Source organism: Mobula birostris, chromosome 19 (assembly GCF_030028105.1).
Source record: "Mobula birostris isolate sMobBir1 chromosome 19, sMobBir1.hap1, whole genome shotgun sequence".
Lineage (NCBI taxonomy): Eukaryota > Metazoa > Chordata > Chondrichthyes > Myliobatiformes > Myliobatidae > Mobula > Mobula birostris.
Window position 1 is genome coordinate 6,164,496 of NC_092388.1, and position 27,315 is coordinate 6,191,810.

The 27,315-nt window shown below is 41.1% G+C and overlaps 1 protein-coding gene across 6 annotated transcripts in view; it reads right to left on the bottom strand.

Annotated features, from left to right (window-relative positions):
* Nucleotides 1-9,925: 9,925 nt before the first annotated feature.
* nek10 (NIMA-related kinase 10) overlaps nucleotides 9,926-27,315 on the bottom strand; it is a 122,684-nt gene continuing 105,294 nt past the window's right edge. For 4 of the 6 annotated variants that reach the window (XM_072283170.1, XM_072283172.1, XM_072283169.1 and 1 more), the window contains 7 exons: nucleotides 25,470-25,513; nucleotides 23,577-23,677; nucleotides 18,742-18,852; nucleotides 18,216-18,324; nucleotides 17,495-17,547; nucleotides 15,693-15,754; nucleotides 9,926-12,434 (listed from right to left, as the gene is read on the bottom strand). In XM_072283170.1, coding sequence (XP_072139271.1) covers nucleotides 12,383-12,434; nucleotides 15,693-15,754; nucleotides 17,495-17,547; nucleotides 18,216-18,324; nucleotides 18,742-18,852; nucleotides 23,577-23,677; nucleotides 25,470-25,513 — 532 coding nt within the window. In that variant the 3' untranslated portion in view covers nucleotides 9,926-12,382. Of the gene's footprint in view, nucleotides 12,435-15,692; nucleotides 15,755-16,119; nucleotides 16,230-17,494; nucleotides 17,548-18,215; nucleotides 18,325-18,741; nucleotides 18,853-23,576; nucleotides 23,678-25,469; nucleotides 25,514-27,315 lie in introns of all 6 variants that reach the window. The other 2 variants (XR_011889711.1, XM_072283171.1) reach the window with 2 other exon arrangements.

The following is a 27,315-nucleotide window of genomic DNA, read 5'->3' on the forward strand; positions in this document are numbered from 1 at the left end:
TTGGGATGAAAGGCCTGTATTCTTGCAATATGGGGCACCACGGTAGTGTAGCGGTTAGTATGACCCTATTACATCTCGGGGCATCGGAGTTCAAAGTTCAATCCTGGCATCCTCTGTAAGAACTCTGTACGTCCTCCCATGGAATGTGTAGACATTCCCTGAGTGTTCCTGTTTCATAGATCTGTACATAGATGGGAGGGCTATAGCCCAGGCAGAACAACAGTCTGGCATGGACTAGATGGGCCAAAGGGCCTGTTTCTGAGCGATAGTTCTCTCTGACGCTGAAGCGTTCTTGTCACTGTACATGTTGTCCCTGATGGTGAGCTTTTCCCAGGTGTTGCTGTTCCCTCCCACAGTCCAAAGGCACAGGCACACCAGGGAGGTTCGTTATAAATTGTCCTGTGATGGGGCTAGGGTTAAACTGCAGTTACTTAGTGGCATGAAGTGAAGGGGATTCTATTCTACACTGTATCTCTAAATCAGAGGTTCCCAACCTTTTTTTATGTTATGGACTCCTAGCATTAACTAAGGAATCCGAGAACCCCAAATTGGGAACCCCTGGTCTAAATCAGTAAAATAAATAAATAAGTATTGCTCTCTGACTTTGGGATGAATATTAAAAACTATTCCTATGGGTGTTGTATTTTTTTCACCCACCTTTTGCATCTACTCCTCACCTTTCTTTTCTCCAGTCCTGCTGAAGGGTTTCGGCCTGAAATGTTGACAGTAATTTTTTTTCCATAGATGCTGCCTGGCCTGCTGAGTTCTTCCAGCATTTTGTGTGTGTTGCTTGGATTTCCACTATCTGCAGATTTTCTCTTGTTGGTGTTGTATACAGTATCTTCCATCATATAGGAACAGAATGCATGGGATTTACATTTTTAAAAATCTTCAAATGTTTAATAGCATTTATTTGTGACATAGATTTTTGGAAAACGGTATATGTTGAAAATAAGTTAAATAACGTCATGCATTTTTGCATCCGCTTCTTCTTCTGTAAACAGATTGAAATGACTTGCAAGCATTGTAGAATATTAAAAGTGTTCCATGGATGAACTGAAGGGCAATGAGCAGATTATAGGACACAGTTTCTCAGAAACATTTGCAAAAATTGCCACTTCTGGTGGCAGCAGAATTACTAGTTTAAACGCCCCAGGTGACATGACATTAATCAGAAGCACAGTAAAATACCACCTTCAAAAATAGGCACTGACTGAGGTCTCTTATTTATAATAATGTCGTATTGAATGCAAGGGATAGTGCCCTTGGATTACTTGTACTTGTCCTTGAAACAAAGGATTGTACAGTCACTTGTATCCGTGATGAATTCCTCAAGATTCAAAATGGAAACGGCACTATTTTCTGAAGATACCAAGATAGGTGTAATCCAGTTGTACCTAAAATGTCCTCAGTGCGTTTGACATTGTCAGCTTGCTCACCTATTCCACAAGACATAGGAACAGAATTAGGCCATTCAGCCCATCTGGTTTGCTCTGATATTGCATCATGGCTGATTTGTTTACTTATTTATTTTTATTTAAGGAGGTACAGCGTGGAGCAGGCCATCCCGACCTTTCGGGCTGCTCCGCCCAGCAATCCCCCAATTTAATCCTAGCCTAATCACTGGAGAACCTACAATGACCAATTAACCAAACAACCGGAACATCGTCGTACTGTGTGAAGAAACCGAAGGAAACCGGAGGAAACCCACACGGTCACGGGGACAACATAGAAACTCCTTACAGGCAGTGGCAGGAATTGAGCCCAGGTAGCCTGTACTGTAAAGCGTTTTGTTATCCACTAAGCTACTGTGCCACCCTTTATTTTCCCTCTCAACCCCATTCTCCTGCCTTCTCCCTGTAGACATTGATGCCCTCACTAATCTAGAGCCACTCTACATTCAGTTTAAATATACCCAATGAGTTGGCCTCCACAGCCATCTGTGGCAATAAATTCCACAGATCACCACTCTCTGGCTAGAGAAATTTCTCCTCATCTCTGTCAAACATCCTTGTATTCTGAGGCTATGCCCTCTGGTCCTCCTAGACTCCCCCCACTACTGGAAACATCCTCTCCACATCCACGCTATCTAGGCTTTCAATATTTGCTAGGTTTCAATGAGCTTTGTTTTCATTCTTCTAGTTTAAAGTTTGTTTGATTACTTGTATTTACCCTGGCCCAATGCTCCAATCTTCTCATCAATTTCCATTCCCATTCTGACATGTCTGTCCATGCCCTTTTGTCATGATGATGCTAAGCTCAGGTTGGAGGAGCAACACCTCCTATATCACTTGGACAGCCTTCAACATGATGGCATGAACACTGATTTTTCCACCTTCTGATAATTTCCCATACCCCCTTCCTTCCTTCTTTATCCATTCCCCATTCTGGTTACCCCCCTCACCCCTTCTCATCTCACTCGGTGGCCCTCCTCCTTCCCTTTCCTCCATGGTCGATCAGTTTCCTCCTCCAGTCAGATAAACTTGAAGGATCAACAGCAGATGACTTAAGGACTTCAACATACAGCATTCATGAATCAGATTCAGGTTTATTATCACTGTTTTATATGACATGAAACTTTCCCTCCCGCCACCTTCTCATTCTGGCTTCTGCCTCCATCCTCTCCAGTCCTGATGAAGGGTCTCAGCCCAAAATAATCGACTGTTTATTCCCCTCCATAGATGCAGCCTGACCTGCTGAGATCCTCAAGATTTCCAGCATTTGCAGAATTTCTTGTGTTTATGACTTGGAGTTTGTTGTTTTGCAGCAGCAGTACTGTGCAAAGACATACAAATTACTATAAATTATAAAATATTGCCAAAAAGATTACTGAGGTAATGTGCTTGGACCATTTGGAGATCATTTATATATGAAAGAATTATGTCAAAGTATTGCCCGTTTCTCACGGTCTTTCAGAAAGCAGCGGTAGATCCCACTTAAACCAGTTGCAGTCCTTCTGGTAAATATATTCCCATGACGTGTCCTGACAGAGGGTTCAAGGCTTTAGACCTAACAATGATGAATGACGGGTTTCCGAGTCACAATGGTATGTGACACACAGAAAATGCTGGAGGAAATCAGTAAGTCAGGCTGCATCTATGGAGGGGAATAAACAGTCAACGTTTTTGTCGAAAATCCTTCATCAGGACTGTCCTGCTATGTCCTCAGTCCTGATGAAGGGTCTCGGCCTGAAATACTGACTGCTTATTCCCTCCATAGCTGCTGCCTAACCTGAGTTTCTCCAGCACATTATATTTGTTGCTCAAGATTTCCGGTATTTGCCAAATCTCTTGAATAAATAAATCTCTTAAATTATCTAAACAGAATAGTGTGTGAATTTTTGGGAAACAGGCAGGTGGAATGCCTATATTTCTGTTGCAGTGGTACACACTACAGTCAAAGGGTAATAGGTGAGGGCAATGTACGTTTAGCAGAGAGAATAAGGTGGCAATAGTGCCACCTTTTATCCAAATGGGGAGAAGGTTCAAACATAAGAGGTGCGGAGAGACTGAAAGAAAACTTTAGAGTTGGAAGTTTGACTTGAATAGAATATTACAGCACATTACAGGCCCTTCGGCCCACAATGTTGTGCCGACCCTCAAACCCTGCCCCCCATATAACCCCCCACCTTAAATTCCTCCATATACCTGTCTAGTAGTCTCTTAAACTTCACTAGTGTATCTGCCTCCACCACTGACTCAGGCAGTGCATTCCACGCATGAACCACTCTCTGAGTGAAAAACCTTCCTCTAATATCCCCCTTGAACTTCCCACCCCTTACCTTAAAGCCACGTCCTCTTGTATTGAGCAGTGGTGCCCTGGGGGAGAGGCACTGGCTATCCACTCTATCTATTCCTCTTATTATCTTGTACACCTCTATCACGTCTCCTCTCATCCTCCTTCTCTCCAAAGAGTAAAGCCCGAGCTCCCTTAATCTCTGATCATAACGCATACTCTCTAAACCAGGCAGCATCCGGGTAAATCTCTTCTGTACCCTTTCCAATGCTTCCACATCCTTCCTATAGTGAGGCAACCAGAACTGGACACAGTACTCCAAGTGTGGTCTAACCAGAGTTTTATAGAGCTGCATCATTACATCGCAGCTCTTAAACTCTATCCCTCGACTTATGAAAGTTAACACCCCATAAGCTTTCTTAACTACCCTATCCTTCCAAAGTGTACTACCTCACACTTCTCCAGGTTGAACTCCATCTGCCACTTCTCAGCCCACTTCTGCATCCTGTGAAGAGAGTACACATAGATTAAGATGTTAACTGTCCTGTGCTGGCACCAGTGGGATCAGCAGTTAGTCTGCCACCTGTCTTCAGGAGAAAGAGAGATAAGGAAAACAATGGAGCAGCATTTGGAGATGTTAATTAAGGGACGGAAGGAGAGCTGTCAAGATCGGCCCCCCTTTGAACCCTGAACTGTTTGAAGTGATGGACGGGCGATACTCCAGCAGGGGGATAAAAAGGGACAGGTTCGCTAAGGCAAGACACACACGACACCCCGAGGTAACGAGACCCTGGAAGCGGTGCGTCTCCCACAAGTCGGTGGGAGGTTTTGGAGGGCTGGTCGCGGGACCAAGCCATAGACACACAGGGTGGAAAAGTACGATCGGCGGGAACCTGGTGTGTGTCCACCCTTGCCTGGGTGCCAGGTTCACAGCAGAGAAACGATCGTATCTGGAAATGGAGGGGTCACGGTCGGTGATCTCAGAAGACATCACAAAGGGCTCGCCCGAAAGCTGACTGCGAAGAATATCGAAGGTCTGTGTGGAAGCCGTTTGAATATTCATTCGTTTTTGCTCTCTCTCTCCTTCCCCCCACTGTCCATCTCCCACGGCAGTGATTACTGTGAACTGAACTGAACTCAATTGAACTGATCTTTGCGTCACTTTGAAACTGGTCATTCACCCCTAGACGACGATAGAGCTTGATTGATCCTGTTATCCTAATTCTGTGTACATGTATGTTTATCATTGCTGAACTGTTGCATTTATTATCCTTTTGATTAGAGTACTGTGTTGCTTGTTTCTTTAATAAAACTTTCTTAGTTCTAGTAATCCAGACTCCAACTGAGTGATCCATTTCTGCTGGTTTGGCAACCCAGTTACGGCGTACGTAACAATCATATCAATGTCTCTCTGCAATCTTCGACAACCCTCTACACTATCTACAACACCACCAACCTTTTGTGTCATCTGCAAACTTGCCAACCCACCCTTCTACCCCCACATCCAGGTCGTTAATAAAAATCACGTAAAGTAGAGGTCCCAGAACAGATCCTTGTGGGACACCACTAGTCACAATCCTCCAATCTGAATGTACTCCTCCACCACCACCCTCTGCCTTCTGCAGGCAAGCCAATTCTGAATCCACCTGGCCAAACTTCCCTGGATCCCATGCCTTCTAACTTTCTGAATAAGCCTACCGCGTGGAACCTTGTCAAATGCCTTACTAAAATCCATATAGATCACATCCACTGCACTATCCTCATCTATATGCCTGGTTACCTCCTCAAAGAACTCTATTAGCCTTGTTAGACACAATCTGCCGTTTACAAAGCCATGCTGACTGTTCCTGATCAGACCATGATTCTCTAAGTGCCCATAGATCCTATCTCTAAGAATCTTTTCCAATAGCTTTCCCACCACAGACATAAGGCTTACTAGTCAATAATTACCCGGACTATCCCTACTACCTTTTTTGAACAAGGGGACAACATTCGCCTCCCTCCAATCCTCCGGTACCATTATCGTGGACAACGATGACATAAAGATCCTAGCCAGAGGCTCAGCTATCTCTTCCCTCGCCTCGTGGAGCAGCCTGGGGAATATTCCGTCAGGTGGGAAAACAGGCAAAATATCAAATTTGATTTGATATTATACGGCTTTACCAGATGGCTGGTTCTCAATGACCATAGCAAAATCTCTTCAGTTATCAGTGTATTATTTCAAGAGGACAAGAATACAAATATGAGGATGTAATACTGAGGCTTTTTAAGACATTAGTCAGACTGCACTTGGTGTATTGTGAAAAGTTTTGGGCCCCTTATCGAAGAAAAGATGTGCTGGCACTGAAGAGGAGCTTCACAAGAATGATTTGAGGAATGGAAGGGTGCACATATGAGGGGTGTTTGATGGCTCTGGGTTTGTCCTTGCTAGAGTTTAGAAGAATGAGGCGGGATCTCATTGAAACCTATTGAATATTGAATGGCCTGGATAGAGAGAATATGGAAAGGAGAGTGAATGTGTTTCCTATAGGGGGGGAATCTAGAACCAGAGGACACAGCCTCAGAATAAAGGGACGTCCATTTTAAAAGCAAGGGTCGAATGAACCAGTTCTGCTCCTGTGTCTTATGGACGTGTTGGAATGTAACTTTTTTCTTTTATATAAATTCATTGTTAATGATTCCTAAGAATGGTAAACTGGAGCCACTTTATTAATACCTGCATGAAAATCAGTTTATCCATGAACCATTTTTAATAATAGGGTGGGTGAAGCCCTTCGTTGTGAGTAAATCAATTTTAAATCAATGAAAACAGGTTCTTAATACTAAAGTCAATGGATCAGTTAATCTTGTAGTCTGTTATACTTTGGACATTGAATAGAACTAACTTGTCGGATATGAAATACTGAAGGATAAGTGGTGAATTAGTTTTCTAATGGTTTGTGGAGGAACTATACCATTGTAGCAGCACAAAGTTCAAAGCTTCATTTATTAGTAGATAAACCATTTTTATTATTTGAAGTCAAACCTTTAAGGTCTAATTCAAACCTTCGGGAATCAGGAAGTGAAATCAAGTTCAAAGTAAGTTTATTATCCAAGAACATATACTATCCTAAGATTCAACTTCATGCAGGCATTCATGGTAAATACAAAGAAACACAATAAAATCAATGAAAGACCACTCACAACAAACGATGTGCAAAAGACATTCTGCAAATACAAAAAGAAAAAAAAATAAATAAGCAATAAATATCAAGAACATGCCATGAAGAGTTATTGAAAATGAGTCTATAGGTTGTGGGTACAGTTCAGTTTTGGGGTGAGTGGTTAACCCTGATGGTTGAAGGGTTATAACTGTTCCTGAACCTGGTGGTGCGAGTCCTGAGGCTCCAGTGCTTCTTTCCTGATGGTAGCAGTGAGAAACAATTATTTCAGGTCAAATCATTATGTTTAAAATTCAAACCTTTAGAGAACATGAGATCAGGATGACTGATTGACATTCTGATCTCGACTGAGTGTAAGCGGTAAGGCTGCCAATTCTGTGATTCATATTGGTTCATTAGTTTACTATATTGTCACATGTACCAAGGTACCATGCAAAATTCATCTTACATATCATCCGTACAGTTTGTTTAATCACATCAGTGCATTGAGGAATGAAAACAGTACATCATAGAAATCCACAGCACATTACAGGCCCTTTGGCCCGCAATGTTGTGCTGACCATGTAACCTACGAATGTAATATAATGTACTAATGTAACGGATTATGTGACATAATGATTATAGGTGTATGGATGTGGACCCCAAGGTTGTTCCTCTGTTCCTCTACACTTTATGTCACACATCTTTCTACGTAACACATGGAACGCAGAGTGCAGTGAAGACGTACCACGGTGTTGTCTGGACTTGGGGACCTAAGTTACAAGGAGGCTGCTTAGATAAGGACTTTATTCCCTGGAATGCAGGAGGACGGAGGGCTGATCTCATAGACGGATATTAAGATTGAGTGTGTAGGTTTAAGATCAGGGGTGAGAGATTTAAAAGGGAAATCAAGGGCAGCTTCTTCACACAAAGGGTGGTGAACATTTTAAACAAGCTATCAGAGATGGTGGTGAAGGTGGGCAGATGAACAGCATTTAAAAGCCATCTTGATAGGAGAGGTTTAGAGGGCTATCGGCCAAATGCAGACAAACGGAATTAACTCACTGGGCAACACAGTCTATATGGATGAGTTGGGATGAAGAATCTATTTCCCTGCTGTGTGATGCTGAGAACCAAATGATATAAATCACAACACCCTTAATTTTACATTAAACATGCTGAATAGCAAGTTTACCAACAGAATCTGAATCAGGTTTAATATCACTGGCACATGTTGTGAAATTTGCTGTTATGTGGCAGCAGTACATTACAATATATAATAAAAACTATAAATTATAATAAATATGTAACACCATAAGATATAGGAGCAGTATTCTTTCATTTGGCCCATCAAGTCTGCTCTGCCATTTCATCATGGCTGATCCAATTTTTCTCTCAGCCCCAATCTCTTGCCTTCTCCCTTCATGCCCTGACCAATCAAGAATCTATCAACACACATCAAAGTTGCTGGTGAACGCAGCAGGCCAGGCAGCATCTCTAGGAAGAGGTACAGTTGACATTTCGGGCCGAGACCTTTCATCAGGACTAACTGAAGGCAGAGCTAGTAAGAGATTTGAAAGTTGGAGGGGAAGGGGGAGATCCAAAATGATAGGAGAAGACAGGAGGGGGAGAGATGGAGCCGAGAGCTGGACAGGTGATTGGCAAAAGGGATATGAGAGATCATGAGTTGACAGAGAAAGCAGGATCTCCCAGTGGCCACACATTTTAATTCCACATCCCATTCCCATTCTGACATGTCTTTCCACGGCCTCCTCTACTGTAAAGATGAAGCCACACTCAGGTTGGAGGAACAACACCTTATATTCTGTCTGGGTAGCCTCCAACCTGATGGCATGAACACTGACTTCTTTAACTTCCGCTAATGCCCCACCTCCCCCTCGTACCCCATCCGTTATTTATTTATATACACGCATTCTTTCTCTCTCTCTCCTTTTTCTCCCTCTGTCCCTCTGACTATACCCCTTGCCCATCCTCTGAGTTTTTCCCCCCCTCCTCCTTTTCCTTCTCCCTGGGCCTCCTGTCCCATGATCCTCTCATATCCCTTTTGCCAATCACCTGTCCAGCTCTTGGCTCCATCCCTCCCCCTCCTGTCTTCTCCTATCATTTTGGATCTCCCCCTCCCCCTCCCACTTTCAAATCTCGTACTAGCTCTTCCTTCAGTTAGTCCCGACGAAGGGTCTCGGCCCGAAATGTCGACTGTACCTCTTCCTAGAGATGCTGCCTGGCCTGCTGCGTTCACCAGCAACTTTGATGTGTGTTGCTTGAATTTCCAGCATCTGCAGAATTCCTCGTGTTTAAGAATCTATCAACCTCTTCCTTAAATATACATAATGACTTGGCCTCCACAGCTGCCTGTAGCAAAGAATTCCACAGATTCACCGCATTCTGGCTAAAACAAATCTTCCATCTCTATTCTGAGACTGTGTCCTCTGGTCTCAGACTCTCCCACTATAGGAAACATCCTCTCCTCATTCACTCTTCAACCACTCTTTCAAGGCCTTTCACCATTTGATGAGTTTCAATGATGTCACCCCTCGTTCTTCTGAATTCCAGTGAATACAAGGCTCGAGCCATTAGATGCTCTTCATATGACCAGCCATTCAATCCTGGAATCATTTGCATGAACCTCCAGTTGAACCCTCTCCAGTTTTAGCACATCCTTTCTGAGATAAATGGCCCAAGACTGCTCACAATACTCCAAGTGAGGCCTCACCAGTGCTTTATAAAAAGCACTTTATATAAAGTCTCAACATCACATACTTGCTTTAATATTCTAGACCTCTTGAAATGGAAAATGTTAAAATTAAATACATAGTGTGAAAAGAGAAAATAAAGTAGTGAGGTAGTGTTTATGGGTTCAATGTCCATTCAGAAATCTGATGGCAGAGGGTAAGAAGCTGTTCCTGAATTATTGGGTGCATGTCTTCAGGCTCCTGTACCTCCTCCCCGAGGGTAACAGATGAGTTATTGTCTTGAAAAGAATAAAAGCTAAGGCAAATTGGATTTCTTCAGTATATATTTTATTTTGCCTATTCAATGCAAATAGAGAACTTATAAGAATTACAAAAATAAAACATGACATTTCTAAATATATCTTAATGTTTTGCTGTCCAGTCTGCAAACAAGAACAGATACTGTATTAAATACACGTATTCACTCAATTTGTGCAGTACAGATGATAAATTTGTTTCCTTTTAAAGATCTTTTTAAATGCAACACCACACCATTATTCTTTCACAATCAATCAACATTTTAATAAATGTGTGACACTTTGAGGGCTGTATAGTTACTTGTAGATTTTGCGCCTGTGTAACATTTTTTTTGCATGGACTATCAAATCCCTGGAGCTGTTAGATTTTGATGAATTAGTGATAACTAAATGACGATGGGGCTTTATGCAAAGATCACCAGTCTGGGAAGCTATGAGAATTCCTAGTGCACTTATAATACTGGTCCATTCACAATGAGGTACAGCTTCAATAAAATTTGTCTGAGCAGCTACTACTAATTAATATTCAGTAACATTAGTGCACATTATGCAAGTTCAAATATTCATGTTCATAAATCAGCAGCAAAATATTTAAAAGCTGAAGACTTTGACATCTAAGTTTTGAAGTCTGTTAGTTACACTAAATCAGAAAAGAATATCTCTACCTATAGCTACTTACTACAGGTGCAGGCACGGTCTGTGTTGCCTTTGAATCAGCTTTTGCCAGCTAAATTATATAAACTACAATAGGTAGAATATGACTCAAAAATCATGAAAGCAGCTTCATTCACCCAAATATCTACCTCCAGTTGAACACTTGAGTGGAATGGTTATGAAGAAATGTAAAGTACCAAGTGTGGACAGTGTGAAGAAGTCGATGTTTCAAGTCGTAATCTTTTTTATTTAGAGATACAGTACAGTAACAGTTTCTTCTGGTACACCGATGTGACCAATTAACCTACTAACTCGTTTAGCAGAAGCAGTTCTGGTAAAAGGCCACTGAACTCTAATTAACTTCTTTTTTTCTCTCTTCATCAATATTGCCTGGGCAGCTGAGTAATTTGACCAATTTGCCATTTCACTTTAGATTGCACCATCCCTAGAATTTTCACCTGTTTGAAGCTTCTATATTCCAGAACTATTTATTCTTCATGCTCTGTAGCAAACAAATACGAGTTTCTGCCATTGCTGGAATTTCAGAGGAAGACACACACACACAAACAATGTTGGAGGAGCTCAGCGGGTTAGGCAGTATCTATGGAGAGGAATAAACAGTCCTCAGCCCAAAATGTTGTGCTGACTGATATGCTGCCTGCTCGGTTCTTTCAGCATTTTGTGTGAGCTGTAGGTGGAAGGTTTCAATAACACAGAAACCAGACAAAACGCACTACTAAAGTGGTTAACGGTTGCAATTAGAAAAATAAATATCATCATTTTTTCTGCATTAAGCAATATTTTAAAAATTGTTGACAGGGAATGTGTGTCACAAACATTCAGTAATTAACCTTTACTAGGTTCATTAAGTCTTGCATATTTCATTGAAAATACTTCAGAATGCCTTTGATTCCCTCATAACACAAGGACATCTGTTCACAACGGAAAATTGCAATTGTTTTCAGATTAAGATATAACTTGTTCTTTCATCAAAATCTTATCTTCTAATTCTACAGTCATTATCTTCTAATTCTACTACAACTGAAAATCAGATCATTTGTGTTTCTGCTTTCTGCAAGTGAAGACGTAACTCTACATGTCACCCTTCCTCCATCAGTTCTCCCTTCTCCAATAAGTTCACACAAAACATACACTTATGAATATTAAACTGAACAGTTACCAGGTTTTGTCCATTACTAAAATATGATAAACAGTCTCATAAAATCAAACCTAATAGTTTATCAGATAGTCCATTTGCTAATCTATAAAACACATTTTCTATATGGAATCTATGTTACCAATTTATATAGAGTAAACAGCAGATAGATGTGACAGTCATGCTTATCTGAGACATACCTGCAATTAAGTTTTTAATCGTCAGTGTTTTTCATTTGCCATGGCAAATGTTTAAGAACTCAGTTAAGTAAACCAATTTCATGAAGAAATGAGAAACTAATTCATGCTCTAAATGGGATAAGGAAAATTACACTATGGACTGCATTGTACACCTGAAATCAACTTCAATCTTCACTCTGTTATTTACATCAATACATAGAGTGAACAGAATAAACCCTTCCTGAAATCTGTTGGGAATAGTTAGGGGTGAGGAGAGGGGCAGGTGGTTCCTTAATATTGGTATGCTCATTATTCTCAATTAATGATATCTCCCAAGAATAACAAAACATTTTAAAGATGTGTATTCATCGGTTTGCTCTGTGTGTGTGTGCGCGCATTTACTGTGTCTCTCCAAAAGTTGCCAGATTTAAATTCTTCAATACACATCTGTGTGAAGGCAGTCCCAGCTTACTTCTCTCGGCAAGTTGCCATAAGATTGAAAGGTAGACTATCTCCGGGAAGGCAAATAGTTCTTGAATGTCCATGGGTAAGTGTGATTTCTAGAAAATAAATTTTAAAAAGTTACTGTATTTGAGGGCCTAACAATGACAAGAAAATCAAGTATTATAAAATAACTATTGGGGTGAGTGCTGAAGATCCTGTTGCCCATAACATGTCAGGGTTAAGTATTTTGCCTTGGAGCTCGAGAAATTGGAGAAGAAGTTGAAAGATAGAATTCTTGTGATATACCTGGGAACCAATGACATTGATAGGGCTAGAGTATTGATATTGGTTTAATATTGTCACATATACTGAAATAGAGTGAAAAGCTTGTCTTGAATACTGCTTGTGCAGATCAAATCATTACACAGTGCTTAGAGGTAAAACAATAACAATGCAGAATAAAGGGTAAAAGCTACAGAGAAAGTGCTGTGTAGGTAAATGATAAAGTGCAAGATTATAACCAGGGTTATTGTGAGGCCAAGAGTCCATTTTATCGTAGAAGCGGTCCATTCAAGTTTAATAACAGAAGTTGTCTTTGAGACTTGTGATCTGTGCTTTCAGGCTTTTGTATCTTCTGCTTGATGGGAGGGGGAGAAAAGAGAGAACGTTTAGGGTGGATGGAGGCTTTGATTAAGCTGATTGCTTTAATGAGGTGATGAGCTGAGCTGGGTCCAGAACTATCTGCAGTTTCTTCATGTCACGGGCAGAACAGTTGCCATACCAAGCTGTTATGCATCCAGATAGAATGCATCAATAAAAATTAGCAAGGATTGAGGGAATATTCCTAATTTCTTTATCCTCTATATCTGTGGAGCACTGGAGCCTGAGGAAACACATAACCTAATTATATAAAATTATCAGTCGATGTTTCATCTGATGAAAGTTCTTGAACTGAATCATCAACAGTTTATTCCTCTCCACAGATGCTCTTGACTTGCCAAGTTCCTCCAGCATTTTGTATGTGTTACTCTGGATCTCCAGCATCTGCAAAATCTCTTCAGTTTACAAAATTATAAGAAGCATTGATAAGATAGATGATCAGCTCTATGTCCCAGGGTGCAGATGTTAAATACCAGAGGGCACAGACATAAGGTCATGGGGGAAAGTTTAAAAGAGATTTATGAAGCATGTTTTCTTCCCTATACAGGGTGTGGTGTTTGCCTGGAACATCCTGCTAGGGGAAGTGGGGGAAGCAGGGGTAGCACGATAGCGTAACGCTCGATAGTGTCACGATAGCACGATAGCGTAGTGGTTAGTGTAATGCTCGATAGTGTCACGATAGCACGATAGCACGATGGCGTAGTAGTTAGTGTAACGCTCGATAGTGTCAGCACTCACTGACTGAAGTTCAATCCCAGTTATTGGAGGTAAGGAGTTTGTACATTCTCCCCAACACCAGGTGGGCTTCCTCCATGTGCTCCAGTTTCCTCCCACACTCCAAAGATGTATGGTTTGGGGTCGCGGGTTGTCGGCAGGCTACGTTGGTATTGGAAACATGGTGACACTTGTGGATTGCCCCCAGTACAATCCTCTCTGATTTGATTTGTTTCAAATGACACATTTCACTCTGTTTTGATGTACACGTGACAAATAAAGTGATCTTTTATTGATTCTATTATTGATTTATTGATTATGCCCACAAGAAAATGAATCTCAGGGTTGTAATGGTGACATATATGTACTTTGATAATGCATTTGCTTTGAACTTTAATCTTCAAATCTTAAAATACTGGAAGAACTCAGCTGGTCAGGCAGCATCTATGGAAATGAATAAACAGTCAACCTAATGGACCTTGGCCATAGATGCTGCCTGACTTGCTGAGTTGCTCAAGCTCTAGAAGCACTCAGCAAGTCCAGTGACAGATGTGAAAAGAGAAGCAGAGTTTGTGGTTTTGTACTGCCTACTGAGCACAGAGTTGGGATCCTGAAGCTGACTTTACCCATCACGTTCACTGTCTCTTTAACCACTGTGGCTCTAAATGTGGCAACTAGCAGTAGAGGTGAAACTCTTCTATTGTATAACATGAGAAGGAAATTTGATCATCCTTGCACCACGATGGTACAATAAACTGTTTGGAATTCTATGGGAAATCAGTATTTTCTCATTTTGGTACAGGTAGCAGGACGGGTGATGATAATTTGTCTGTTAGGAAGGGGGCGAGCATAATTAGGATTATAGTCTTCTCAGGTACAAGACTGGGGCCTGTCTTGAACCCAGCTGTTGTTGTGATGCTGCAGGACAGGTAGCGCCAGTCCCATGCAGTGATGCCAGGACAAGGGTTGTCCTGATCTGAATCCAAACATTCTCTAAGAGCATATACTTAATCCTCCCTGACAAGTGAAGGATGAATCTAGATCATGAATTTTGAGGAGAGTGGATTTCAGTGTGGTCTTTGGTGATCAAAGCAGGAGGGAATCGTGGTGGTGGTGGTGGGGGTGAAGGTGTGCGTCATCACTGTGAGGGGAACAGAGTTGGAGGTGGATGTGTAATTGCAGGGTTGCAGTATAAAGTGTGATTGTGGGAGAGTTGAAAGTAGCTGGAATTGTACATGTGAACTCTTTGTATCACAAAGCAGCAGAAGCAGTAACTGTGTGGACATTGGTAAATGTTATGTCTACATCAAGGACCTACACCATCCAGGCCATGCTCTTTTATCACTACTACCATCAGGAAGGAGGTACAGGAGCCTCAGGTCCCACACCACCAGGTTCAGGGAAAGTTATTACCCTTCAATCGTCAGGCTCCTGAACCAGCATGGATAAATCCACTCACCATAACTCTGAACTGATTCCACAACCTACAGACTCACCTTCAAGGACTCTGCAACACATATTCTCAGTTCTATTTAATTTTTTAAAATTTTCCTTTTGCACTTTGGTCTTTTGTCAGTCTTTATTTTTCTATAGTTTTCAAAAATTCTATCTTGTTTCTTTATTTTGCACTAAATGCCTGCAAGGAAATGAATCACAAGATAGAATATGGTGATAATGAATTGACTTTGATGTGTACGGGGATCTGCTTTCTGTACCTGCAGACATTGTAGGATTGTCACATATCTCCTGCGCTAGTCCTTGCCTCCCAGCACTGGGCAAACCCAGCTCGGAAATATTCAGCCAAAATTACAAACACAATTTGAGGCAGCATGCCTCCATAAAATATCTAATGATCTGTCTGGACACTCAGCTCAAGTCTAACTGGAAATAAATTCATTTGAAGTGTATTCCAGTCGAAGTGGGATATTTTTTATCTGTAGCTGACCCAAAGCTGTTTGTTCTTGAGGGTTAGAAGTATTTCTGCTGGTGTACAAACTCACCTGTTAACAGTGTTAAGGATGTCATAATAACCATTTTCAATAAGAACTTCTTCAATCATCATCTATATGCGAAACAAACAAAAATGTTAGCAAACGAGAAAATCTGCAGATGCTGGAAATCCAAGCAACACACACAAAATGCTGGAGGAACTCAGCAGGTCAGGCAGTATCAATGGAAAAGACTTACAGCTGATGTTTCAGCAGGACTGGAGAAAAAAAGATAAGGAGTAGATTTAAAAGGTAGGGAGAGGGAGTAACACAAGGTGACAGGTGAAACTGGGAGGGGAGGGTGAACAGCTGGGAAGTTGGTTGGTGAAAGAGATACAGGGCTGGAGAAAGGGGAATCTAATAGGACAGGAATTAAAATGGGTGGCCACTGGGAGATCACGCTTCTTCTGGTGGACAACAGAGGTACGGTGACACTCACCTGTGAGTCTGTTGGGGTCATATACTGTGTCCAGTGCTCCCGGTGTGGCTTCCTGAATATTGGTGAGACCCGAAGTAGATTGGGAGACTGCTTTGCCAAGCATCTGTGCTCTGTCCACCAGAAGAAGCAGGATCACCCAGTGGCCACACATTTTAATTCTACTTCCCATTCCCATTCCCATTCCAATATGTCAGTCCATGGCTTCCCCTATTGTCGCAATGAGGCCACACTCAGGTTGGAGGAACAACACCTTGTAATCTGTCTGGGTAGCCTCCAACCTGATGACATGAACATTGCTTTCCCGAAGTTCCGGTTATGCCCCCCCACCCTCTCCTTCATCCTTCCCCATCCCTTTTCCCTCTCTCACCTTATTTCCTTGCCTGCCCATCACCTCCCTCTGGTGTTCCTCCCACCCCCTTTTCTTTCTTCAATGGCCTTCTGTCCTCTCCTAATAGATTCCCCTGTCTCCAGCCCTGTATTTCTTTCACCAATCAACTCCCCAGATCTTCACCCCTCGTCCTCCCGGTTTCACCTGTCACCTTGTGTTTCTCCCTCCCCACCCCCCATCTTTTAAAAATGTCAGCAAGCAATTTAATTCCTTGCCATTCCAATACTAGAAGTAAATATTAGCGAAATAGTTTCACTTAAGGTTGGCACGGTAACGTAGCGTTTAGTGCGGTCGCTTTACAGCACCAGTGATCACCAACCGGAGTTCGATTCCTATCACTGTAAGGAATCTGTATGTTTTCCCTGTGACTGTGTGGGTTTCCTGCAGGTACTCTGGTGTCATCCCACCTTCCAGAGGTAGAGTTGGTGAGATGTGGCCAGGCTATGTTGCTGTTTGAAGTAAGGCGACACTTTCGGGCTGCCCCCAGCGCAATTCTCGCTGACTTTATTTGACACAAGTGACACATTTCACTGTACATGTCAAATAAAGTTCATCTTTCTACTGATTAATGGAACAATGACTGATTTCATGACCCCATGTGTACTGGATAGAATCCAATATGGTAATGGATCATATTTATATATCAAAACATTAGGCGTGGTAGCACAGTGGTCAGCCTCACTCTATTTAAGTGCCGGTGACCTGGGTTTGATTCCCACTGCTGTCTATAAGGAGTTTATACGTTCTCTCTGTGACAGTGTGGGTTTCCTCCCACAATCCAAAGACATACAGGATAGTAGTTTAATTGGGCCACATGCGTGTAACTGGGTGGTCTGTGCTTGGTGAGCTGGAAGGACATATTACCGAGCTGCATCTCTAAATATAAAAATCAAAACTGGATGTGGTCTCACTACTTTCAAACGTGCTACATGTTAAAATGTTATTAAAGGTAAACACGGTTAAACATGTAACTGATGAAACACAGACCTGCATCTGCTCATAGGTTATTCCCTCTTCGTACTCATAGCTGTAGGTGTTGACTGGAGTTCGATTGGAAGGAAGAACAATGATGGACCAGCAAGTAAATACAGAGAGTAATATAATCAGTGTGCAATTAACTAACACATACCAGATGTCAAGTTAGAGGTAAAATTGTAACAAACAAGGCACTGGAAGTTTCATGAAATTTGTTGTTTTGTGGTAGCAGTACAGTGCAATACATAAAAAACTAATGTACAATAAAAAATATATAACAAATTAAATTAAATAAGTCTTACAAAATGAGATCTAAAATAGTGAGGTTGTGTTCATAGTTTAGTTCATTGTCTGTTCAGAAATCTGATGGTGGCGGTGAAGAAGATGTTCCTAAAGCATTAAGTGTGTGTCTTCAGGTTCCTGTACCTCCTCTCTGATGGTAGTAATAAGAAGAGGGCATGTCCTGGGTGGTGTGGGTCATTAATGATGGATGGTATATTTTTGAAGTAACTTTGCTACCAAAGACATGGGCTTGCCCGGATAAGTGCAGATCCCACAACATTAAAAACAAGCCTCAAGATTTTCAGGACAAAGGAGCCCACTCGATGGTCTCCTATCCACCATAATAACTATTTTTCTACCATTGGCACATACACAATCCTCAGAATACACTGCAATTATTCATCTCGTTATGTTTGGTGGGTTACGAAAAGAGTTGATTAATGATTGTTACCTGCTCTGTCTCCAGGGAACGCTGCACTCTCCCTGGACATCTGATGCATTAAGTTGCAATCTGCTGTCACGATGTTCAGTTCAATAAGTTCAGGGGACCCTTGAAGAAGCTGTCATTACAAAATATTTTTAGAAAGTTTATGAAATCTGCTTATGATGCGATTTTGATAACAAGTATTTCTGTAGAATCCCTGAATGGCATGAAAAAATGGTCAATTGAAAAAAAATACAAGGTATCTAAAAAATACTAATTATTAGAAGTTATTTTTCTGCAATACTTCAATAGCATTTAGAAATGCACAGTAAAATTCACTGTGTTAACAGATTGAATTCATTTCACATGACACAAAATTTAATCTTTTGCACAATAGTAATTTGGTGAAAGGTTTCTTGACCTATACTTTGTGAAATTATCCCCAATATACCCTTGACCTTGCAGGTGCCTGTGGTTCAGGAGTATATTTGAAATTTCAAAATATTTAATTTCCAAGTTTTTCATCACCATTTTAACTGTTATGACAACAGACCTTTTTAAGTTCTGCTTTCAAGTTGCAAGGATTGCTTAGTGGACTGAACAATGACTTCTTAAACCTCTCAATTACACTTTTCCGAAAGTTGTGATGCAAAGTCGGTGGAAGCTGGGGGAGAGAGAGAGAGAGAGAGAGAGGAGAATTGAATTTAAAATAGAAGAGCTTTCAGTTAATTCATTAATTTAGAGAAACATCTGTATAGCTTCTCCACATTTAGCAATTGTTTTATATTATAAAACATATTATGGCCTTAATTATTTGAAAAGCATTGAATACAGTAGATCATATAAGGCATCTTGTATTACAAAATGGTTTAACCCATGTCACATCATTTTGCACGTGATGTGAAACTACAGGATAGATGGTTAGTTAACCCCATCAATTTATATCTGTAGGTAACAGAAGATTCAAGATAATTTGTCCCCCATGAATAGTTCTAATCTATTAAGATTTTTAGTAAAACTTTCCTATATGACTTTTTTTGACAAGATAATGTTAGCATAATTCTTTTTCCAATTCAGGCACCAGGATTAAAATCCAAACCAGAATAAAACATGAAGGGATCCATTTCTCTGCTTATGATGTGGTGAATTGTGTTTTGGTAGGCTCAAGTGATGGATCATTAAATGGACTGTGTTTTTGCTACGCTACCGCGCTACCCTTTTGACAACCTTCCTCACTATCTACAGCTCCGCCACTTTCCATGCTATCTGCAAACTTATTAATCAGTCCATTTACATTCTTGTCCAGGTCATTAAATCAAAAATATCAGAGGATCCAGCACTGTCACTTTGGAACACCAGTGATTACGGTCTTCCAGTTAGAATAACAACCTTCCATCACTACCCTCTGTCTTCTGTGGCCATACAGATATTGGATCTAGTTTACCAGGTCCCCATGAATTCTATGCTTCTTAATCTTCTGGATCAGCGTACCATGGGGCTCTTGCCAAATGCTTTACTGAAGTTCACATAGACAACACCCACTGACCTATCCCATCAACCATCTTTTCCATCTGCTCAAAAACACTAGATCCAGTTTGTTTTCCACACAAATGCTGACAATCCATAAAAGATCGTTGATTTTCCAGACATTGGTATATCCTATCCCTAAGACTCTTCTCCAATAATTTCCCTATCACTGATGTAAGACTCATCAGCCTATCATTTCTTGGTTTGAATTTATTGCTATGTTTAAACAAAGGAACAACATTAGCTGTTCTCCAACCCTCAATACCTTCTCCATGGCTAAAGAGGATACAAATATCTCTGTTAAGACACCAGCAATTTCCTTTTTTGTTTCTTATATAACCTGGGATAGATCGGCCCTGAGGTCTTATCCACCTTAATGTTCATCAGATTACTCAGCTTCTCATCCTCCTTGATACCAACATGCTCCAGACTTTCTGCATACCCCTCCCTGATCTTGCTGTTCTCCACGGCCTTCTCCTTGGTAAGTACTGATAACAAAGATCTCATTTAGTATCTCACCCATTTCCACTGTCTCTGGGCATAAATTCCCTGAGTGGTCTTAGACTCTCCCCAGCTACCCCCTTGTAAATCATGTAGCATGGAAAGTAGCCTTTTAGCCCGGCTCATTCCTGCCAACCAAGGTGCCATTTGCCTGTGTTTGGTTTTATCCTCTCTAACTTTCCTATCCACGTACATGTCCGGATGTCTTTTAAACATTTTAATTGTACTAGCCTAGACACTTGCTCCGGCAGTTTATTCTACAAACCCACTACCCTCTGTATAGTAAATCAAGCCCACCATATCCCCTTTAAATTTTCCCACCTACCTTAAATCCATGCCTTCTCGTTTTGGACTCCCCTCTCCTAGGGAAAATGACTGTTACCATCCACCTCATCTACTCCCATTATGGTTACCCCTCAGCCTCCTAAGCTCCAGCCTGTCCAGACTCTCCCTAAGTCACCAGCCCTCCAATCCTGTCAGCCTCCTCATGAATCTTTTCTGTACCTTTCCAGCTACGACATCTTCCAATAGGAACGTGGCTCAGACTGCACAGAATACTCCAAGTACAGTCGCATCGATGTCTTGTACAGCTGTAACACAGCACATCAACTCTTGTACTCAGTGCCCTGACCGATAAAGGAAACCATGCCAAACACCTTCTTCACAACCCTGTCTACCTGTGTTGCTACTTTCAAAGAATGAGCTGGCTGTATGATCTCGACCCAAAACATTGACTGTTCCTTCATTTTCCCTAGATGCTGCCTGACATGCTGAGTTTTTCCAGCATTTTGCGTGTATTGCTGAAGGTCTCCCCGTTCTACAACACACTCTGGGGCCCTGCCATTTACTGTGCAAATTTAACTTCCCAAAATACAACACTTTGCAGTTGTCTGGGTTTAATTCAGTCTGCCATTCCTTGGCCAACTTTCCCAGTTGATCCGGATCCTGTTGGAGTTTTAGATAACCTTCCTCGGTGTCCACTACACCACCACCTGTATTTCATCCAAATTGTTCATATAAATGATGAACAACAGGGGACCTAGCACTGATATCTGCGGCAAGCTACTAATACAGGCCCTTGATCTGAAAAATGGTTGGGGTAGCAGAGTAGCATAGTGGTTAGCACAACACCTTACAGTACCAATGACACGGGTCAATTTCCTGCCTCTGTTTGTAAGCAGTTTGTATTTTCTTCCATGACTGCGTGGGTTTCGTCCGGGTGCTCTGGTTTCCTTCCACAATGCAAAGATGTACCAGTTAGTAGGTTAATTGGTCATGGTAAACTATCCCATGATTAAGCTAGGGTTAGACTGGAGGTTGCTGGGTGACATGACTCAAAGGGCCTGGAAAGGTCCATTGTGCACTGTATCTCAATAAATAAACAATAAAAAATCATCCACTACCACCTTCTAGCTCCTTCCAGACAACCTATTAACTAGCTCCTACCACTAAATACATTTTAGCCCCTCCCCCATTGCTCCCTCCGCAATTCTCTCGTCCCTTCGTCCCTCCCCACTAATCTCCCTCCAGCTACTTATCCCTGCAAGCAGCATAACGGCAACACCTGCCCATTCGCCTCCTCCCTCACCACCACTTAGGCAACACTTCACCTGTGAATCTGCCGGGGTTCTCTATTGGGTCCACTGGTCCTGATGTGGCCTCCTCAACACTGGAATCTGCTGGGGTTCTCTACTGGGTCCACTGGTGAGTGGTGAGACATTGGTGAGACCCGTCGTAAATTAGGGGACCGTTTCATCAAGCACCTCCGCACCACCCACCACAAGCTGAATATCCTGACTTCCAGACACTTTAGTTCCAATTCCCATTCCAATGTGTCGATCCATGACCTCCTCTTGAGGCCACCCTCAGGGTGGAGGAGCAACATGTTGTGTTCCGTCTGGGTATCCTCCAGCCTGACGGCATGAATATTGATTTCTCCTTCCGGTGAACAAATTCCACCCCCCCCCCCCAGTTCCCCACTCTGACCTCTCACTTCTTCTCACCAGACTATCACTTCCCCCTGGGTCCCCTCCTTCTCTTTCTCCTATTGTCCACTCTCATCTTCTATCAGATACTTGTCTTTATCTGGCTTCACCTATCATCTTCCAACTAGCCTCTTTTCCCTTCCCCACCTTTTCATTGTGGCATCTTTCCCCTTCCTTCTCAGTCCTGAAGAAGGGTCTTGGCCTGAAACGTCAATTGTTTACTCTTTTCCATAGATGCTTCCTAACCTACTGAGTTCCTCTCACATTTTGTGTGTGTTGCTTTGGATTTCCAGCATCTGCAAAATTTCTCATGTTTGTAATTAACTAGCTCTTGCTGGAATGCTATTAGATCTAATCTTACTGACTAGTTTACCATGGGGGATCTTGTCGAATGCCTTGCTAAACTCCACTGTACGTAGACGTCCACTATGCGGCACGTGGAACTTCTTGGCTGAGCGAAGGATGTGTAACTACAATATTCTCTGCCCATTGGGTTTCATTGAACATTAATCCTAATCCTCCCTCTTGCTACACAAAATCAAATTTTTAGCAGGGGCCTCAGTATTGTCAATGATTCCTCCCATTCATCCAACAATCTCTTTGACCCCCAACCATCAGGCAGGAGGTACCATAGCATTAGGACAAGGACTGTTAGGATGGGCAACAGCTTCTTCTCCCAATCTGTAAGACTACTGAACTCCCCGCCACCACCCAGGTCTCATCATATATGAAGCACCAGTATTATACTGTTTACTTTTTAACTTGTGTTGTAAATGTACCTTATTATTTCTTAATTTATTTGTGCTAATATTACTTTATGTGCTGTGTATGAGTATACAATACCTGTTCTGCACGGATTGTGGAGTAGCACCACAACCTCATGGTCTTGAGTAATGACAATGAAGTTCTATTCTATCCTATATACAAGGTGTTGTGCACCTTGGTCCAGAGGAATGTTGGATCATTTGGCGGTATATGTTGAATGACGATAAACCTGAACTTAAAATCAGTGCTATGATTTTAAGTACCTGGATATATTGCTTAAAAGATCGCATTTGAAGTTTCTTTCAGCCAGTGTAGTTTTTGCAGAAGGCCTAGGATTTGCATTGCTTGTGCATACAGAACAGAAGTTTAAATACAATGATCATACAATGCTAATAGAACACACATTTTAAATTGTAGTTTATACTCCAGGCTATTGTTTGTCTGTGAAGGGTACAGATTTCTGTCCTGACGCATTACTAATCACACGGAGAGAAAGCTAAGCAATTTAGAAGATAAATACCTGGGTTTCACATCGTATATTTGAAATTAAAACTGTAAGGACTTAAATGCAACAGGGTGTGATAAATAACAGAACAAATCAAATGCATACCTGTGTGATATATATGATCTTGTGCAGCTGAATGAGAATCTGTTGGATTGGGTCACTGATTTGTCGTACTTTCCGTTGAGACACTGCTATTCCTGCAGATGCTATGGGTGAGAATCCCAAAATAAGGTACGGTAATTCCAAGTGGAAAGAGTGTGATTAAATGATGGAAAAACTACCAGAGTAGTGTCCGTAAGTAAATGAGAGATAATAGTACAAAAGAACTGATATGGTTAGAGAGAGACATAGTAAATTACATGGACAGTAATACCTTAGCTTTATATTCTGAAGACTAGTTTTAAAGGCTGCAGGAGGTGTATGTATCCAGGACAAAGAAATGGATGGGAAAAAACCATTGCGGACACTACCCACCCTGCAAATTCCCTTTTCCAAAAATTCTCTTCTGGAAAGCTCTATACAGCTATTAAAACAAAAAACTTCACACTACCTTAGAAGTATCTTCTCCAAGGTAGTTAATCTAGTCATTCATTGTAGTTATCAAATAATTAAAGGATACGGGGATAGGGCAGGAACTGGATACTGATTGTGGATGATCAGCCATGATCACAGTGAATGGCAGTGCTGGCTCGAAGGGCCGAATGGCCTACTCCTGCACCTATTGTCTATTATCCCCTCTACCTATTACCCCCGTCACTGCACTGCACTGTATACACTTTAAACCACTTTTTATAAAGCTGTTTACATTGTAAATACATGCTGGTATTTATCTATCTATGCACATTTTATTCCATATCTGTAATTTAAACTCCAACCTATTTTATATAATTCTTTATTCTTTATAATTGTTGAATGTTTTTATTGCACGTCGTGCCCTGACTAACACACCACAGCAGGTTTCCAATAGATGTCGTTGTACATGGCAAGTAAAGTTGATCCTTTAAACTGTGATATTATACAGAAAAAATTGAAAATATGTCATCCATGCCTTTGAAAGCTTAAACCCGTGACTGTGGTTGAACCTTCTGCCAACCAACAAATGTAAGAACTGTATCACACACAATACTTTAGGGCTCTGCTTTCCATGGTTTGCTTGCTTTACAGTGCTGCGTTAATGGAATCATTCCACTGTAACCACAGAGTTAACCATTTTAATTCTGAGCTTATCTGAGTATACTCTGCATTGTTTGGAACTAAGGACTCCCGCAAATCTTTTATCTTTCACTATTTCAACCATGTTCATTGCTAATAAACTTTGTTCATTTTCCTTACTATGTGCAATATTTTACAATATCCAAATTAATTCTGTGTGGCCACATAAGCTCACATTCCATTCATACCATAACAATTCATTTTCTAAATTCTGAATTTAATGTGTTTAATTTCTATTCTACCAAATTAATTTAATATTACTTTTAAATTTTACCACTTTGCTTCAAACTAAAGATGTTTTGGTATTATTGTACTCAGTGGTACCCTGAAGCCAATGTATATGTTCCTAGGTCTTGCCCTGAATCCACACAGCTTTAAGCCACTAATATTGTAGGGAATTTCCTTACACCATTTTAGTCTGAATATGTCTTTTGTATAATTCTCATAAACATTAAATGCCTGTGAATGTTATATTTTGTTTCCAGTCTATACTTTTTCCTATCAGTTTGCCTTGGCTATAATTTCACATAGCTACCATGGTCCTTAAGTCTTCGCAGCACTACATCAGGTAGACTATGACACTGCCACCCTGAGCTTATGGAATTTCCTGTTCTCTTCGAGCATGCTCTGATGCCAACTGAAGGTATTGGTAGGAGTAAGCCTAGTTGTAGGAGATATAAACAAGTAAGACAAAGAAAAGACCAATTCATCTCAGCAAGAATTGAAAATCATAGCATTAAATGATTGTTTTGTTATAATTATGCCTTCAAACAAAACTTAAGATACCTGGTCTAGACTTGGTATTTGAATGCCTTGATTTTCTTCCAGGTCTGTAAAACAAAACCATGGTCAAAGTAAAATAAACATTATAACATTAAATAAAAACAACTAGTTTACTTGAATGTCTTTATCATTCTGATTATTAACTAGAGAGGTACAGTCTGACTACTAACTTGATGATGAACAAAGCCATTGTATCTATTTACTTGAAGATAAAACCTGCGGGGGAGAACTACTTATCCTTTTTCTATTTGTTTGGATTGAGTCCTACATTGAGCACTTCAGGTTTCTCCAGTGTCAATAGTTAATTCAAAATTAGGATAATTTACCAATTGGAAGTTTAGTATGGCCTAGCATTGAATTTGTGTGTAGTTTTTCATTGATTCTGTTGTATTTCTTTCTTCTACCATGAATGCCCACAAGAAAATGTATCTCAGGGTGGTTTGTGGTGACACATACATACTTCGATAATAAATTGAGTTTGAACTTCTAGTGCCGCTGCACGTTTCACAGGCTCATACAATAACACAATGCTTGACTCTCAGGACTGGGGATATAAATTAAGATGACAAGCCGTTCTATGTTAGAGGCATGGTGTGTTAAATGAGACTTGTTACTTTTACATTTGAAACTGATATTCAGAGATTTTATGTTAGTCAGTGATATTAAGAGAAATCAGCTAAGTTGATAGCTGCATTATGATCTTTGGTCACTGAATAGATATATTGTACTTACCTGCATTTTTTTTAATTTTTAGAAATGATTGCATTAATTGCTTGCTCCAAGTGAGGTCATGTAGCACGAAACAATGATCTACCAAGTCCATGCAAACCATTAAACACTTCTCTATAATAATCCCATTTTCTAACATTTGGCCCATAGTCTTCAGTTGTTGTACTATAGAAGCTGCCTAGAATTTCCCTACTGCATAGGTCTCCATTTTTCTAGGTTCCATGTGCATATCTAAGAGCCTCTTAAAAGACCCTATTGTACCCGTCTCTACCACCTTCACTGTCAGTGCATTTCACACACCCACCACACTCTGTGTGAAAAACTTACCTCTGACATCCCCCTTGTACCTACTTCCAAGAACCTTAAAACTATGCCCCCTCATGTTAGCCATTTCAGCCCTGGGAAGAAGCCTCTGGCTATCTGCACAATCAATGCCTTATACCTCTCTCAGGTTACCTCTCATCCTCTGTTGCTCCAAGGATAAAAGGCCAAGTTCACTCAACATATTCTCATAAGGCATGTTCTACAATCCAGACATCCTTGTAAATCTCCTCTGCACTCTCTCTATAGTATCCACATCCTTTCTGTAATGAGGTGACCAGAACTGAACACAGTACTCCAAGTGGGGTCTAACTAAGGTCTTATATAGCTCATTACCTCACAGCTCTTGAACTCAATCCCACGGTTGATGAAGGCCAATGCACCATACACCTTCTTAACAATGCTGTCAACTTGTGCAGCAGCTTTGGGTGTCCTATGGACATGGACCACAAGATATTGCTGAGCTTCCACACTGCCAAGAGTCTTACCATTAATATTATGTTTTGTCTTCAAATTTGACCTACCAAAATGAACCACTTCTCAGCCCAGTTCTGCATCCTGTTGATGTCTCGCTGTAACCTCTGACAACCCTCCAGACTATCCACAACACCCCAAACTTAGTGTCATCAGGAAACTTACTAACCCATTCCTCCACTTCCTCATCCAGGTCATTTATAAAAATCACAAAGAGGAGGGATTCCGGAACAGATCCCTGTGGAACACCACTGGTCACCGACCTCCATGCAGAATATGAACTATTCACAACCACCCTTTGCCTTCTGTGGGCAAGCCAATTCTG